This window comes from Salmo trutta, chromosome 39 (genome assembly GCF_901001165.1).
Source record: "Salmo trutta chromosome 39, fSalTru1.1, whole genome shotgun sequence".
NCBI classification, from domain to species: Eukaryota; Metazoa; Chordata; class Actinopteri; order Salmoniformes; family Salmonidae; genus Salmo; species Salmo trutta.
In genome coordinates, this window is record NC_042995.1 from 11,174,614 (window position 1) to 11,188,339 (window position 13,726).

General features: G+C 47.3%; 4 protein-coding genes across 5 annotated transcripts in view; 3 read left to right on the top strand and 1 right to left on the bottom strand.

Annotated features, from left to right (window-relative positions):
• Nucleotides 1-3,736, top strand: part of LOC115179488 (uncharacterized) — a 27,745-nt gene extending 24,009 nt beyond the window's left edge. Inside the window, exon 8 of the transcript XR_003872910.1 lies at nucleotides 3,716-3,736. The gene's annotated coding sequence lies outside the window, so the exon portion shown is untranslated. The remainder of the gene's footprint in view (nucleotides 1-3,715) is intronic.
• Nucleotides 1-7,517, top strand: part of grtp1a (growth hormone regulated TBC protein 1a) — a 10,451-nt gene extending 2,934 nt beyond the window's left edge. For both annotated transcript variants that reach the window (XM_029741145.1, XM_029741146.1), the window contains exons 3-8: nucleotides 339-506; nucleotides 1,630-1,754; nucleotides 3,362-3,458; nucleotides 3,826-3,998; nucleotides 5,739-5,924; nucleotides 6,285-7,517. In XM_029741145.1, coding sequence (XP_029597005.1) covers nucleotides 339-506; nucleotides 1,630-1,754; nucleotides 3,362-3,458; nucleotides 3,826-3,998; nucleotides 5,739-5,924; nucleotides 6,285-6,377 — 842 coding nt within the window. In that variant the 3' untranslated portion in view covers nucleotides 6,378-7,517. The remainder of the gene's footprint in view (nucleotides 1-338; nucleotides 507-1,629; nucleotides 1,755-3,361; nucleotides 3,459-3,825; nucleotides 3,999-5,738; nucleotides 5,925-6,284) is intronic.
• LOC115179534 (antho-RFamide neuropeptides type 1-like) lies at nucleotides 4,011-5,361 on the top strand. Its single transcript, XM_029741149.1, has 2 exons — nucleotides 4,011-4,212; nucleotides 4,261-5,361. The coding sequence occupies exon 2, from the start codon at nucleotides 4,275-4,277 to the stop codon at nucleotides 5,319-5,321; it is 1,047 nt and encodes a 348-aa protein (XP_029597009.1). The 5' UTR covers nucleotides 4,011-4,212; nucleotides 4,261-4,274; the 3' UTR covers nucleotides 5,322-5,361.
• Nucleotides 7,518-7,622: 105 nt separating the features above from the next.
• The window catches only part of lamp1a (lysosomal associated membrane protein 1a), an 18,088-nt gene continuing 11,984 nt past the window's right edge, over nucleotides 7,623-13,726 (bottom strand). The window contains exons 5-9 of the mRNA XM_029741133.1: nucleotides 10,795-11,003; nucleotides 10,579-10,704; nucleotides 10,134-10,200; nucleotides 9,624-9,791; nucleotides 7,623-8,870 (exon numbers count right to left, since the gene is read on the bottom strand). Coding sequence (XP_029596993.1) covers nucleotides 8,731-8,870; nucleotides 9,624-9,791; nucleotides 10,134-10,200; nucleotides 10,579-10,704; nucleotides 10,795-11,003 — 710 coding nt within the window. The 3' untranslated portion in view covers nucleotides 7,623-8,730. The remainder of the gene's footprint in view (nucleotides 8,871-9,623; nucleotides 9,792-10,133; nucleotides 10,201-10,578; nucleotides 10,705-10,794; nucleotides 11,004-13,726) is intronic.

Consider the following 13,726-nt stretch of genomic DNA (forward strand, 5'->3'; position numbering starts at 1 on the left):
ACTGTTATTCTACAATGTAGAAAATAGTCAAAATAAAGAAAAACCCTTGAATGAGTAGGTGTGTCCAAACGTTTAACTGGTACTGTATTTTATTTTTTGTAAATATGTTATTTAAATATTTTTATTTTTTTTTGATTATTTTCCCTTAACCCTACCACCCCTCCCCCCCAATTGGAGTAAACAAATGGAAAATACTTTGGCTTCCACTTCCAGCTTATACGTTTGGCAGGTGTTCACGTCAAATCAGTGTTTTTGTTCATGCTGCTTCTTGGGGGTGTGTGTGTGAGAGGTAAAAAGAGACTTAAGTTGCATCACTGACTCATGAAGCACTCCCACAGTGAAGCGGTATGTGCGTAAGGGCGTGCCCAACGAGCACCGAGGGTTGATCTGGATGTCAGCCAGCGGGGCCCAGGAGCACCTGGAGAGGAACCCAGGCTACTATCACTCTCTACTGGACACTACGAAGCAACAGCATGACCCCAAGCTGGTAGACTCCATACGCACAGGTTAGCTAATATAGATCATCATGGGTTAGCTGATATACACCTGAACATGTTAGCTAATATAGATCATCATGGGTTAGCTGATATACACCTGAACAGGTTAGCTGATATAGATCATCATGGGTTAGCTGATATACACCTGAACAGGTTAGCTGATATAGATCATCATGGGTTAGCTGATATACACCTGAACAGGTTAGCTGATATAGATCATCATGGGTTAGCTGATATACACCTGAACAGGTTAGCTGATATAGATCATCATGGGTTAGCTGATATACACCTGAACAGGTTAGCTGATATAGATCATCATGGGTTAGCTGATATACACCTGAACAGGTTAGCTGATATAGATCATCATGGGTTAGCTGATATACACCTGAACAGGTTAGCTGATATAGATCATCATGGGTTAGCTGATATACACCTGAACAGGTTAGCTAATATAGATCATCATGGGTTAGCTAATATAGATCATTATGGGTTAGCTAATATAGATCATCATGGGTTAGCTAATATAGATCGTCACGGGTTAGCTAATATAGATCATCATGGGTTAGCTGATATACACCTGAACAGGTTAGCTAATATAGATCATCATGGGTTAGCTGATATAGATCATCATGGGTTAGCTGATATACACCTGAACAGGTTAGCTAATATAGATCGTCATGGGTTAGCTGATATACACCTGAACAGGTTAGCTAATATAGATCATCACGGGTTAGCTGATATAGATCGTCACGGGTTAGCTGATACAGATCGTCACGGGTTAGCTGATATAGATCGTCATGGGTTAGCTGATATACACCTGAACAGGTTAGCTAATATAGATCATCACGGGTTAGCTGATATAGATCGTCACGGGTTAGCTGATATAGATCGTCACGGGTTAGCTGATATAGATCGTCACGGGTTAGCTGATATAGATCGTCACGGGTTAGCTGATATAGACCGTCACGGGTTAGCTGATATACACCTGAACACGGGAGCTTGAGCTCTGAGATATTTCTCTCTGTATGTACTCGGCTTTGACAAATAGCTGAAAGGGTTAGAGATGTTTGGAGTTGGCAGCAGGTTATTTTTGGTGGTGATTCTAACCACCTCCATCCCTCCTCCCTGGCAGACCTGAACAGAACCTTTCCTGACAACGTCCAGTTCCGCAAGACGTCCAGCCCATGTCTCCAGAAAACCCTGTACAACGTGCTGCTAGCGTACGGACACCACAACCCAGCTGTGGGCTACTGTCAAGTACGTTTACCCTGTTACACCTGCATCCCAAATGGCACCCTATTCCCTACATAGTGCACTACTTTAGACCAGAGCCCACAGGCAGCCTTTACAGGCTTAGTCACCTTTTACTGCTCTACTCCAGTGGTTCCCAACTCCAGTCCTCTACTCCAGTGGTTCCCAACTCCAGTCCTCTACTCCAGTGGTTCCCAACTCCAGTCCTCTACTCCAGTGGTGCCCAACTCCAGTCCTCTACTCCAGTGGTGCCCAACTCCAGTCCTCTACTCCAGTGGTGCCCAACTCCAGTCCTCTACTCCAGTGGTGCCCAACTCCAGTCCTCTACTCCAGTGGTGCCCAACTCCAGTCCTCTACTCCAGTGGTGCCCAACTCCAGTCCTCCAGTACCCCCAACAGTACACATTATTGTTGTAGCCCCGGACCAGCACACCTGATTGAGTTGGATCAGGGGGTCCTGGAAGACTGGAGTTGGGAAACACTGTTCTATTGTTTCTCAGCCCTCACTGCTACTGCACCGTGTTCACAGCGCCCCCTGTGGCTGGTCCAGGCATTACCTGCTAGCCTTTTCAGGAATCCCAACGCTTCCTCCATCATTCAATCAGCTTTTGTTCCTAAATGGGAATTCTATAGTTGGAATGGCATGTCGAATAGACAAGGCTACTGTGTGTGTGTGTGTGTGGTTGTGTATGATTTGACAGGGAGATTTTCAGCCTTTTGCAATGCAAAGAAACAGCATTATGGCTGAAGGTTTGGTGTGTGTACAGTCAGTCGTCTCTGTCTCCCTTTCGTATTGTCTGCTTCTCTGTTTATTAGTCTGTCTGTCTCTCGTATTGTCTGTTTATTAGTCTGTCTGTCTCTCGTATTGTCTGTTTATTAGTCTGTCTTTTTGACCATCAAAGACACATTAAATCACATCAATTCCAATAGTTACTTACTAGAGAATAGGGTGCCATGGGCCCTGGTCAGAAGTAGTGCACTATATAGGGACGAGGGTGCCATGGGCCCTGGTCAAATGTAGTGCACTATATAGGGACTAGGACTCTGGTCAAAAGTAATGCACTATATAGGGCCCTGGTCTAAAGTAGTGCACTATATAGCGACTAGGGTTCCATTTGGGACTCTCTTGTGTATCTCTGTCCACCTGTTCATGTCTCCCTCTCTGTGAACTAATTTTCCAGAATACAGACCTGTTCTCTCTTCCTCTTAGCAACAGACTGTATTAGGAGAGAGAGAGAGAGAGAGAGAGAGAGAGAGAGAGAGAGAGAGAGAGAGAGAGAGAGAGAGAGAGAGAGAGAGAGAGAGAGAGAGAGAGAGAGAGAGAGAGAGAGAGAGAGAGAGAGAGAGAGAGAGAGAGAGAGAGGAGAGAGAGAGAGAGAGAGAGAGAGAGAGAGAGAGAGAGAGAGAGAGAGAGAGAGAGAGAGAGAGAGAGAGAGAGAGAGAGAGAGAGAGAGAGAGAGAGAGCTGTTGAATTAGAATGGCTTGTGTCCCTCACTAAGCTGAGAGGATGTCTACAACCTACAGACAACACCTTAAACACTGTTGCATAACTATTAACCATTTATTGTGGCTGAAATGTAATATTCATATGTATCTAAACTGTCTTGTCTTCAGGGCATGAACTTCATCGCTGGGTACCTCATCATCATCACTAAAGATGAGGAGAAATCATTCTGGCTGATGGACACTCTACTGAGCAGGATACTACCAGGTGTGTGAGACAGCAGCTCTATTCCTGTCTTCTCTCCCTGCTGTCGGTCTATGTATAACCCAGCGGAGGTCACATGGTCTGAGCCTCGTTAAGAACCATGTCCCGTCACACGGAGGGGAGGGAGGGGGTAATCTGATGTCACGCCCCAGCCCACTACCTCACTTCCTGTTCTGGCATAGTCGGGCTCCACTCTGACAAACAGGTGGATTTGATCTGAGATCACATTCGTCACTGAGTTCAGGGCTCATATCTTTGAGGTGTGTGTGTGTGTGTGCGCGCGCTGTCCCTTGACGACAGTAAAAAAGCAACAGTGTAATGGAAGGGACTGTTGATACTAAGTTGTGTGTCCTGTCTGTCTCCTGTCCAGACTACTACACCCCGGCCATGCTGGGGCTGAAGATGGACCAGGAGGTTTTAGGGGAGCTTGTGAGGACCAAAGCCCCAGTTGTGTGGCAGGCCATGGGGCAACACAACGTCATGTGGACCCTGGTGGTCTCCAGGTGGTTCATCTGTCTCTACATAGACGTCCTGCCTGTAGAGGTGAGGGGGATGGGGGGGGTTTGAAAAGCAAGGAGAGAACTTTGGCCAAATCTTTGTTGTTGTAGGAGTACTATTACTAAGTTGATGTAACTATTGAACATGTAAACACCCAGTCAGGTTTGGATCAGTGATCTGTTGTAGAAGGGCTATTAAATAATGTTCAATCAGTGCTGAGCTTTATCAGAGACTCAGCCCCACCACTGGACTGAATCAGGTTTACAGGGCAGAATGGGGCCTCAGCCCCACCACAGGACTGAATCAGGTTTACAGGGCAGAATGGGGACTCGGCCCCACCACAGGACTGAATCAGGTTTACAGGGCAGAATGGGGGCTCGGCCCCACCACTGGACTGAATCAGGTTTACAGGGCAGAATGGGGACTCAGCCCCACCACAGGACTGAATCAGGTTTACAGGGCAGAATGGGGACTCGGCCCCACCACAGGACTGAATCAGGTTTACAGGGCAGAATGGGGGCTCGGCCCCACCACTGGACTGAATCAGGTTTACAGGGCAGAATGGGGACTCGGCCCCACCACAGGACTGAATCAGGTTTACAGGGCAGAATGGGGACTAGGCCCCACCACAGGACTGAATCAGGTTTACAGGGCAGAATGGGGACTCGGCCCCACCACCGGACTGAATCAGGTTTACAGGGCAGAATGGGGGCTCGGCCCCACCACTGGACTGAATCAGGTTTACAGGGCAGAATGGGAACTCAGCCCCACCACAGGACTGAATCAGGTTTACAGGGCAGAATGGGGGCTCGGCCCCACCACAGGACTGAATCAGGTTTACAGGGCAGAATGGGGGCTCGGCCCCACCACAGGACTGAATCAGGTTTACAGGGCAGAATGGGGACTCGGCCCCACCACAGGACTGAATCAGGTTTACAGGGCAGAATGGGGGCTCGGCCCCACCACAGGACTGAATCAGGTTTACAGGGCAGAATGGGGACTCAGCCCCACCACTGGACTGAATCAGGTTTACAGGGCAGAATGGGGGCTCGGCCCCACCACAGGACTGAATCAGGTTTACAGGGCAGAATGGGGGCTCGGCCCCACCACAGGACTGAATCAGGTTTACAGGGCAGAATGGGGACTCGGCCCCACCACAGGACTGAATCAGGTTTACAGGGCAGAATGGGGGCTCGGCCCCACCACAGGACTGAATCAGGTTTACAGGGCAGAATGGGGACTCAGCCCCACCACAGGACTGAATCAGGTTTACAGGGCAGAATGGGGGCTCGGCCCCACCACAGGACTGAATCAGGTTTACAGGGCAGAATGGGTTCTGTGGGTCAGGAGATCAGTCTGCTGAGCTGAACTAAGTCCAGGGCTGTGTCCTGGAGCAGCAGGAAGGGAAGAATGAGAAAGCATAATGAAGATCAATCTTTACATATTTCATCACCATGCCTAGTGTCACTGTCTACCATCTCAGCTTGATGACCTGTCCTGCAGCCCATTAAACCTGACTGTCCTGCAGCCCATTAAACCTGACTGTCCTGCAGCCCATTAAACCTGACTGTCCTGCAGCCCATTAAACCTGACTGTCCTGCAGCCCATTAAACCTGACTGTCCTGCAGCCCATTAAACCTGACTGTCCTGCAGCCCATTAAACCTGACTGTCCTGCAGCCCATTAAACCTGACTGTCCTGCAGCCCATTAAACCTGACTGTCCTGCAGCCCTTCTGTTGCCATTTAAGCCTGACTCTCGTTTCTCTCCTTGGTTCTCGTCCTCAGACGGTTCTGCGTATCTGGGACTGTCTGTTCTACGAGGGTTCTAAGATACTGTTCCGTGTGGCTCTGACGTTGATAAGGAACCAGCAGGCTGAGGTCCAACAGGCCGGTTCCCTGCCTGACGTCTGTGACAGCTTCAAACACATGACCAGAGGGCCCTTTGTAGAGGACTGCCACACCTTCATGCAGGTACACACACACACACACACACACACACACACACACACCCACACACACTGAAATGAACGTGTGTGTGTGGATGTGTTTAACTATACTTGCAGGGACCAAAAGTCCCCACAAGAATAGTAAACAAACAAAAAGTTGACCAACTGGGGACATTTTGTTAGTCCCCACAAGGTCAAATGCTATTTCTAGGGGGTTAGTGTTAGGGGTTAAGGAAAATAGGATTTTGAGTGGGACTAAATTGTGTGTCCCCACAAGGTTAGCTGTACAAGACTGTGTGTGTGTGTGTGTGTGTGTGTGTGTGTGTGTGCACCATAATAATCTCTGTTCATCCCTCTGTAATCCTTTGTCTTGCTGCTTTCCCAGAAAATCTTCACGGAACCCGGAAGCCTCTCCATGGCAACCATCACCAAGCTCCGGGAGACGTGTCGAGCACGCATCATCGCTGAGGAGTCCTGACCCCATCCTCCTGACCTGTCAATCAAACACACTGCACATTCCGGGCTGGGTCCCAACACTCCTTAATGGTCTCCTCTCCTCGGATCCTATCCCTCACTGTTGGGACAGTGCCCTAGACTGTTGTGTACTCTTTAGCATAACTACCGCGTAGCTATGTAGACTACCGCGTAGCTATGTAGACTACCGCGTAGCTATGTAGACTACCGCGTAGCTATGTAGACTACCGCGTAGCTATGTAGACTACCGCGTAGCTATGTAGACTACCGCGTAGCTATGTAGACTACTAGGGGTGAAAATAAGGTGTTAGGAGTACCGGTAAATGAATGAGTAACTATGCTGTGGGGGTACTCCGTACCGGTTAAACATGAGCCTATCACAGTAATTAACAACAGATGCCAATGAAACCTTTTGGCTATTACACTATTATCATTACTGTATGAAAGTCACATGAAATAAAAATATTTAGCGAATGGACATGAAAACATGGAATACGCTCAGATGCGATGTGGTTTGGCAGTAAGTGACATTTAGCGATCAGCAGAGACGTGCAGACAGCAGTGGACACATCAGGTGAGTTTACCAGACTGACGTAGACCTAATGAGTGACGTCGCTGGATGTCATTCATCAAATGGTGGCTGCACAGTGCACTGTGGAGATGCAGGAAGTCAACATGAGTTTTAGTCCAGCATTGGTGTTCATCTGCACTGGGGGAAACCAGCCCTGAATGTATACATGTAGCTAGATAGTTAATGTAGACCTGAATGTATACATGTAGCTAATGTAGACCTGAATGTATACATGTAGCTAGATAGCAGGGTGAGTTAAGACATACTAACTGAGGATTCCATTGTGGCACCCTATTCCCTACAAAAGTTGTGCACTATATAGGGACTAGGGTGCCAATTGAGATGTAACTCATGTGGCTGACTGAAGCTCATCTTAACTGGAATTAACATTTATTTAAGAACAAGATTTGGATTCTATGACTTTGCACTCTTCTCCTGAGGGATGATCACTGATGATGGGAAGTAGACTAGAAACATATGCTATGTTGTCGTACATGAATGATAGTGTCCGTTGTAGTTCACTATAAACTAGCCTGATTCTATTAAATAAACTACTGACTCATTCCTCCTTCACAATCGTGTGACCCCCCTCTGTTCTTTCTGATACTTTTGTAGTCCCTGTAGTCTCTAGTGCTGGGAACTACAAACCCCATCTATTCTCAACTCAGGAAGCAGAAGAAAGTTTCAAATGTCTTTTATTGACCTTGGCAAGACGCATATAAGAAAAATGATCAAAGCATTCTCTACAAAAATAAGATCAACTTGCTACAATCGATATCAACACAATCTCATGGGAGGAGAAGAAGAGTTCCACTATATTTCACACCAGTTCAACACATCCATCATGTAACAACCTTGTTCTGTTCCTCAGTCCAACACCGTCCACACCCCTTTGTTTTGAAATGCAGTAAAACACAACCCCCCATAAGGCCTGTCAAATGTTCTTGTGAAGTACAAGATAATCCAGTCAGTATTTCTGACCAGAGTGGAGTTGTTAGACATTGAAGTTTCCCTTTTTTTCCCCCCACAGGAAGGGAGCTGGTTGAGTCCATCACAAAACGTGGTTCTAGGAAAGACCCACTCTTCCATAAGAGAATACTATCATTTAATGTCAGATTCATTTACACAAAAACTGCTATTTAAAAAAAATCTTTAAATTCCTTTTAAAGCGAGAATCCACCCAAGTCAAACATGAAATGATATCAGAACTAAAAAGGTATACTGAGCCAGCTGCAGTGGAGATGGGCTAGAGACAGAGACGAGGGGGATAGTAGGTTTGACCAGGCTGTTAGTAGGTAGCAGAGCATGAGCTGCTGTGAATAACAACACACACAGAGGACACACACACACACACACTCTGCAGAGAGGGCTTGGTTTGTACATGGTCCAGTCAGTCATCAGTAGCAGTGGTTGGTTGGAGCGTCAGGCTCTCTGCAGTCTGTCTGAAAAGACTCCCTATATTGTGCACTAAGTTTGACCAGAATCCGCATAGACCTCTAGTCCCGTGTGGCTCAGTTGGTAGAGCATGGTGTTTGCAACGCCAGGGTTGTGGGTTCGATTCCCACTGGGAACCAGTACAGAGGGAAAAAAAAAATTATGCATTCACTACTGTAAGTCGCTCTGGATAAGAGCGTCTGCTAAATGACTAAAATGTAAAATGTAGTGCACTACCCCATAGACCTCTGGTCAAAAGTAGTGCACTACCCCATAGACCTCTGGTCAAAAGTAGTGCACTATATAGGGAATAGGGTGCCGTTTGATACACACAGGTTGTGTGTCAGTGTTCTCAGATGGTCTGGTATCCAGCATGGCTCCTCTTCCTGCCGATGAGGTAAGCGATGAGAACGATGAGAACCAGGCCGGCCAGAGCGGCTCCCACGACGATGGGAATCAACATGTTGTCCTGATCCAACTGGCACTCCTCCGCTAGAGGGAGGGAGAGGAGGGATGTGGAGGGAGGGAGAAACACAAACAGAAAAAATAATGTCAAGTTCATTGATACAAATAGAGAACTTCTAATCAAGGACAACCATTGACAAAGGGTAGAGAGAGAGAGGAGAGATGGATAGATCATATGAAAGAGTAGAGAGAGAGGAGAGATGGATAGATCATATGAAAGGGGAGAGAGAGAGAGGAGAGATGGAGAGATCATATGAAAGGGTAGAGAGAGAGAGGAGAGATGGAGAGATCATATGGAAGGGTAGAGAGAGAGAGGAGAGATGGATAGATCATATGGAAGGGTAGAGAGAGAGAGGAGAGATGGATAGATCATATGGAAGGGTAGAGAGAGAGAGGAGAGATGGATAGATCATATGAAAGGGTAGAGAGAGAGAGGAGAGATGGATAGATCATATGAAAGGGTAGAGAGAGAGAGGAGAGATGGATAGATCATATGAAAGGGTAGAGAGAGAGAGGAGAGATGGATAGATCATATGAAAGGGTAGAGAGAGAGAGGAGAGATGGATAGATCATATGAAAGGGTAGAGAGAGAGAGGAGAGATGGACAGATTATATGGAAGGGGAGAGAGAGAGAGGAGAGATGGATAGATCATATGGAAGGGTAGAGAGAGAGAGGAGAGATGGATAGATCATATGGAAGGGTAGAGAGAGAGAGGAGAGATGGATAGATCATATGGAAGGGTAGAGAGAGAGAACACTAGATTAGATCGTGTCCAGTACCTTGTGCGAACTGTCCTCTGGTGATGCCGAAGGGCTGGACCTGCAGCTGGAAGGTGTTGAGGGAGAAGTTCTGGTCTACAACCAGAGTCTGTTCTGAAATACACATGTAGCTACGGCCCAGGGAGCCACGCTGGTAGTCCAGACTACTGTTACTGGTATTGAACGGGCCTGGAGGGAGGGAGAGACAGGACGGAGGGAGAGAGAGAGGGGTAGTGTAGAGAGGTAGAGGTGAACAGAGATCCAGACATTGTTATGGAACAGTAAATCCTCAACACAGAGAGAGAGAGAGAGAGAGAGACAGAGAGAGACAGAGAGAGACAGAGAGGGAGACAGAGAGAAAGAGAGAAAGAGAGAGAGAGAGAGAGAGGTGGTAAAGGTGAGGGGTAGTGTAGAGAGGTAGGAACAGTAAATCCTCAACAGAGAGAGAGGTGGTAAAGGTGAGGGTAGTATATATAATCTCAGTCCTGTTTAGTCTATATGGACACTATTGATAACAGAGGAAACACTAACCTGTCATATCAGACCAAGCTGCTACCACAGACAGACCAGTCAGGTGGTACCTGTTAGACGTGCTGTTCTGGAAAGAGAAGAAAGAACATCAGTCACGGAGGAGAGGAGAGATAACTGACAGACAGACAGGTAAACAGACAGACAGACAGACAGGTAAACAGACAGGCAGATAGGTAAACAGACAGGCAGATAGGTAAAGAGACCGACAGACAGACAGACAGGTAAACAGACAGGCAGATAGGTAAAGAGACCGACAGACAGGCAGACAGGTAAACAGACAGGCAGATAGGTAAAGAGACCGACAGACAGACAGACAGGTAAACAGACAGGCAGATAGGTAAAGAGACCGGCAGACAGGCAGAGAGGTAAACAGACAGGCAGGGAGGCAGACAGACAAAAGTGTAAAAGACTGACAGACAGGTAAACAGTAGAGTGATGATGTCACCAGAGTAAACAGGAAGCTGAGGTTTGTGGCATTGCCCTGCGTCAGCACCAGGGTGGCGCTGGTGGGGTCACATGATCCTGAGCTGGTCGTCTGATTGGGCAGCAGGTTTACTACTTCCTGGATAGTCTGTCAAAGAGGAGGAGAGGGACAGGTTATTGTGTGTTACTGGGGCAATGTGTGTGTATGTGTGTGTGTGTACATGAGTGTGTGGGTTACCTGATTCTGCGAGGCAGAGAAGTGGGAGATGTTGAGCTGCAGTGCCATGCGGGCCAGCAGACAGACGGTCCCGTTGCTATTGGAGACAGAGTAGCTGCCCTGGCTGGGGGTTCCAGGGGGGGTGGGGACGGGGGTGGGGGCTGCTGTGGTGGTGGAGGGGGGTGGAGGCGGGGCTGTGGTGAAGCTCTGGTCAGCAGTACACACACTCTCTGGGAAAAACAGTACAGACGGTTCAGACCAGCTATCACACAACACAACACGGGTCAATACCCTCATACTGTTCAGACCAGCTATCACACAACACAACACGGGTCAATACCCTCATACTGTTCAGACCAGCTATCACACAACACAACACGGGTCAATACCCTCACACTGTTCAGACCAGCTATCACACAACACAACACGGGTCAATACCCTCATACTGTTCAGACCAGCTATCACACAACACAACACGGGTCAATACCCTCATACTGTTCAGACCAGCTATCACACAACACAACACGGGTCAATACCCTCATACTGTTCAGACCAGCTATCACACAACACAACACGGGTCAATACCCTCATACTGTTCAGACCAGCTATCACACAACACGGGTCAATACCCTCATACTGTTCAGACCAGCTATCACACAACACAACACGGGTCAATACCCTCATACTGTTCAGACCAGCTATCACACAACACAACACGGGTCAATACCCTCATACTGTTCAGACCAGCTATTACACAACACAACACGGGTCAATACCCTCATACTGTTCAGACCAGCTATCACACAATACAACACGGGTCAATACCCTCATACTGTTCAGACCAGCTATCACACAACACAACACGGGTCAATACCCTCATACTGTTCAGACCAGCTATCACACAACACAACACGGGTCAATACCCTCATACTGTTCAGACCAGCTATTACACAACACAACACGGGTCAATACCCTCATACTGTTCAGACCAGCTATCACACAATACAACACGGGTCAATACCCTCATACTGTTCAGACCAGCTATCACACAACACAACACGGGTCAATACCCTCATACTGTTCAGACCAGCTATCACCCAACACAACACGGGTCAATACCCTCATACTGTTCAGACCAGCTATCACACAACACGGGTCAATACCCTCATACTGTTCAGACCAGCTATCACCCAACACAACACGGGTCAATACCCTCATACTGTTCAGACCAGCTATCACACAACACAACACGGGTCAATACCCTCATACTGTTCAGACCAGCTATCACACAACACGGGTCAATACCCTCATACTGTTCAGACCAGCTATCACACAACACAACACGGGTCAATACCCTCATACTGTTCAGACCAGCTATCACACAACACAACACGGGTCAATACCCTCACACTGTTCAGACCAGCTATCACACAACACAACACGGGTCAATACCCTCATACTGTTCAGACCAGCTATCACACAACACAACACGGGTCAATACCCTCACACTGTTCAGACCAGCTATCACACAATACAACACGGGTCAATACCCTCACACTGTTCAGACCAGCTATCACACAACACAACACGGGTCAATACCCTCATACTGTTCAGACCAGCTATCACACAACACGGGTCAATACCCTCATACTGTTCAGACCAGCTATCACCCAACACAACACGGGTCAATACCCTCATACTGTTCAGACCAGCTATCACACAACACAACACGGGTCAATACCCTCATACTGTTCAGACCAGCTATCACACAACACGGGTCAATACCCTCATACTGTTCAGACCAGCTATCACACAACACAACACGGGTCAATACCCTCATACTGTTCAGACCAGCTATCACACAACACGGGGTCAATACCCTCGCACTGTTCAGACCAGCTATCACACAACACGGGGTCAATACCCTCATACTGTTCAGACCAGCTATCACCCAACACAACACGGGTCAATACCCTCATACTGTTCAGACCAGCTATCACACAACACAACACGGGTCAATGGCCAGTGTACAGTTGTTAATGGTTGATGGTCAGTGTACAGTTGTTAATGGTTGATGGCCAGTGTACAGTTGTTAACCTGTTGGGGTTAGGGGGCAGTATTTGCACGGCCGGATAAAAAACGTACCCGATTTAATCTGGTTACTACTCCTGCCCAGTAACTAGAATATGCATATAATTATTGGCTTTGGATAGAAAACACCCTTAAGTTTCTAAAACTGTTTGAATGGTGTCTGTGAGTATAACAGAACTCATATGGCAGGCAAAAACCTGAGAAGATTCCTTACAGGAAGTGCCCTCTCTGACCATTCCTTGGGCTTCTTGGCTCTGTTTATTGAAAACTTAGGATCTTAGCTGTAACGTGACACTTCCTACGGCTCCCATAGGCTCTCAGAACCCGGGAAAAAGCTGAATGATGTTATTCCAGCCCTTGGCTGAAAAACATTCGCGTGTTTGGATAGTGGCCGGTCAGAGGACCATCAGACTGAGGCTCGTGCACGAGGGGATCCCATGTTTTAATTTTCTCTCTCTTTGAACGTAAACACGCTTTCCCGGGCCGGAATATTTTTGCTTTTTTACGAGAAAAATGGCATAAAAATTGATTTTAAACAGCGGTTGACATGCTTCGAAGTACGGTAATGGAATATTTAGATTTTTTTTGTCACAAAACGCGTCGGGCGCATAACCCTTATTTACCCTTTCGGATAGTGTCTTGAACGCACAAACAAAACGCCGCTATTTGGATATAACTATGGATTATTTGGGACCAAACCAACATTTGTTATTGAAGTAGAAGTCCTGGGAGTGCATTCTGACGAAGAACAGCAAAGGTAATAACATTTTTCTTATAGTAAATCTGACTTTGGTGAGGACTAAACTTGCTGGGTGTCTAAATAGCTAGCCCTGTGATGCCGGGCTATCTACTTAGAATATTG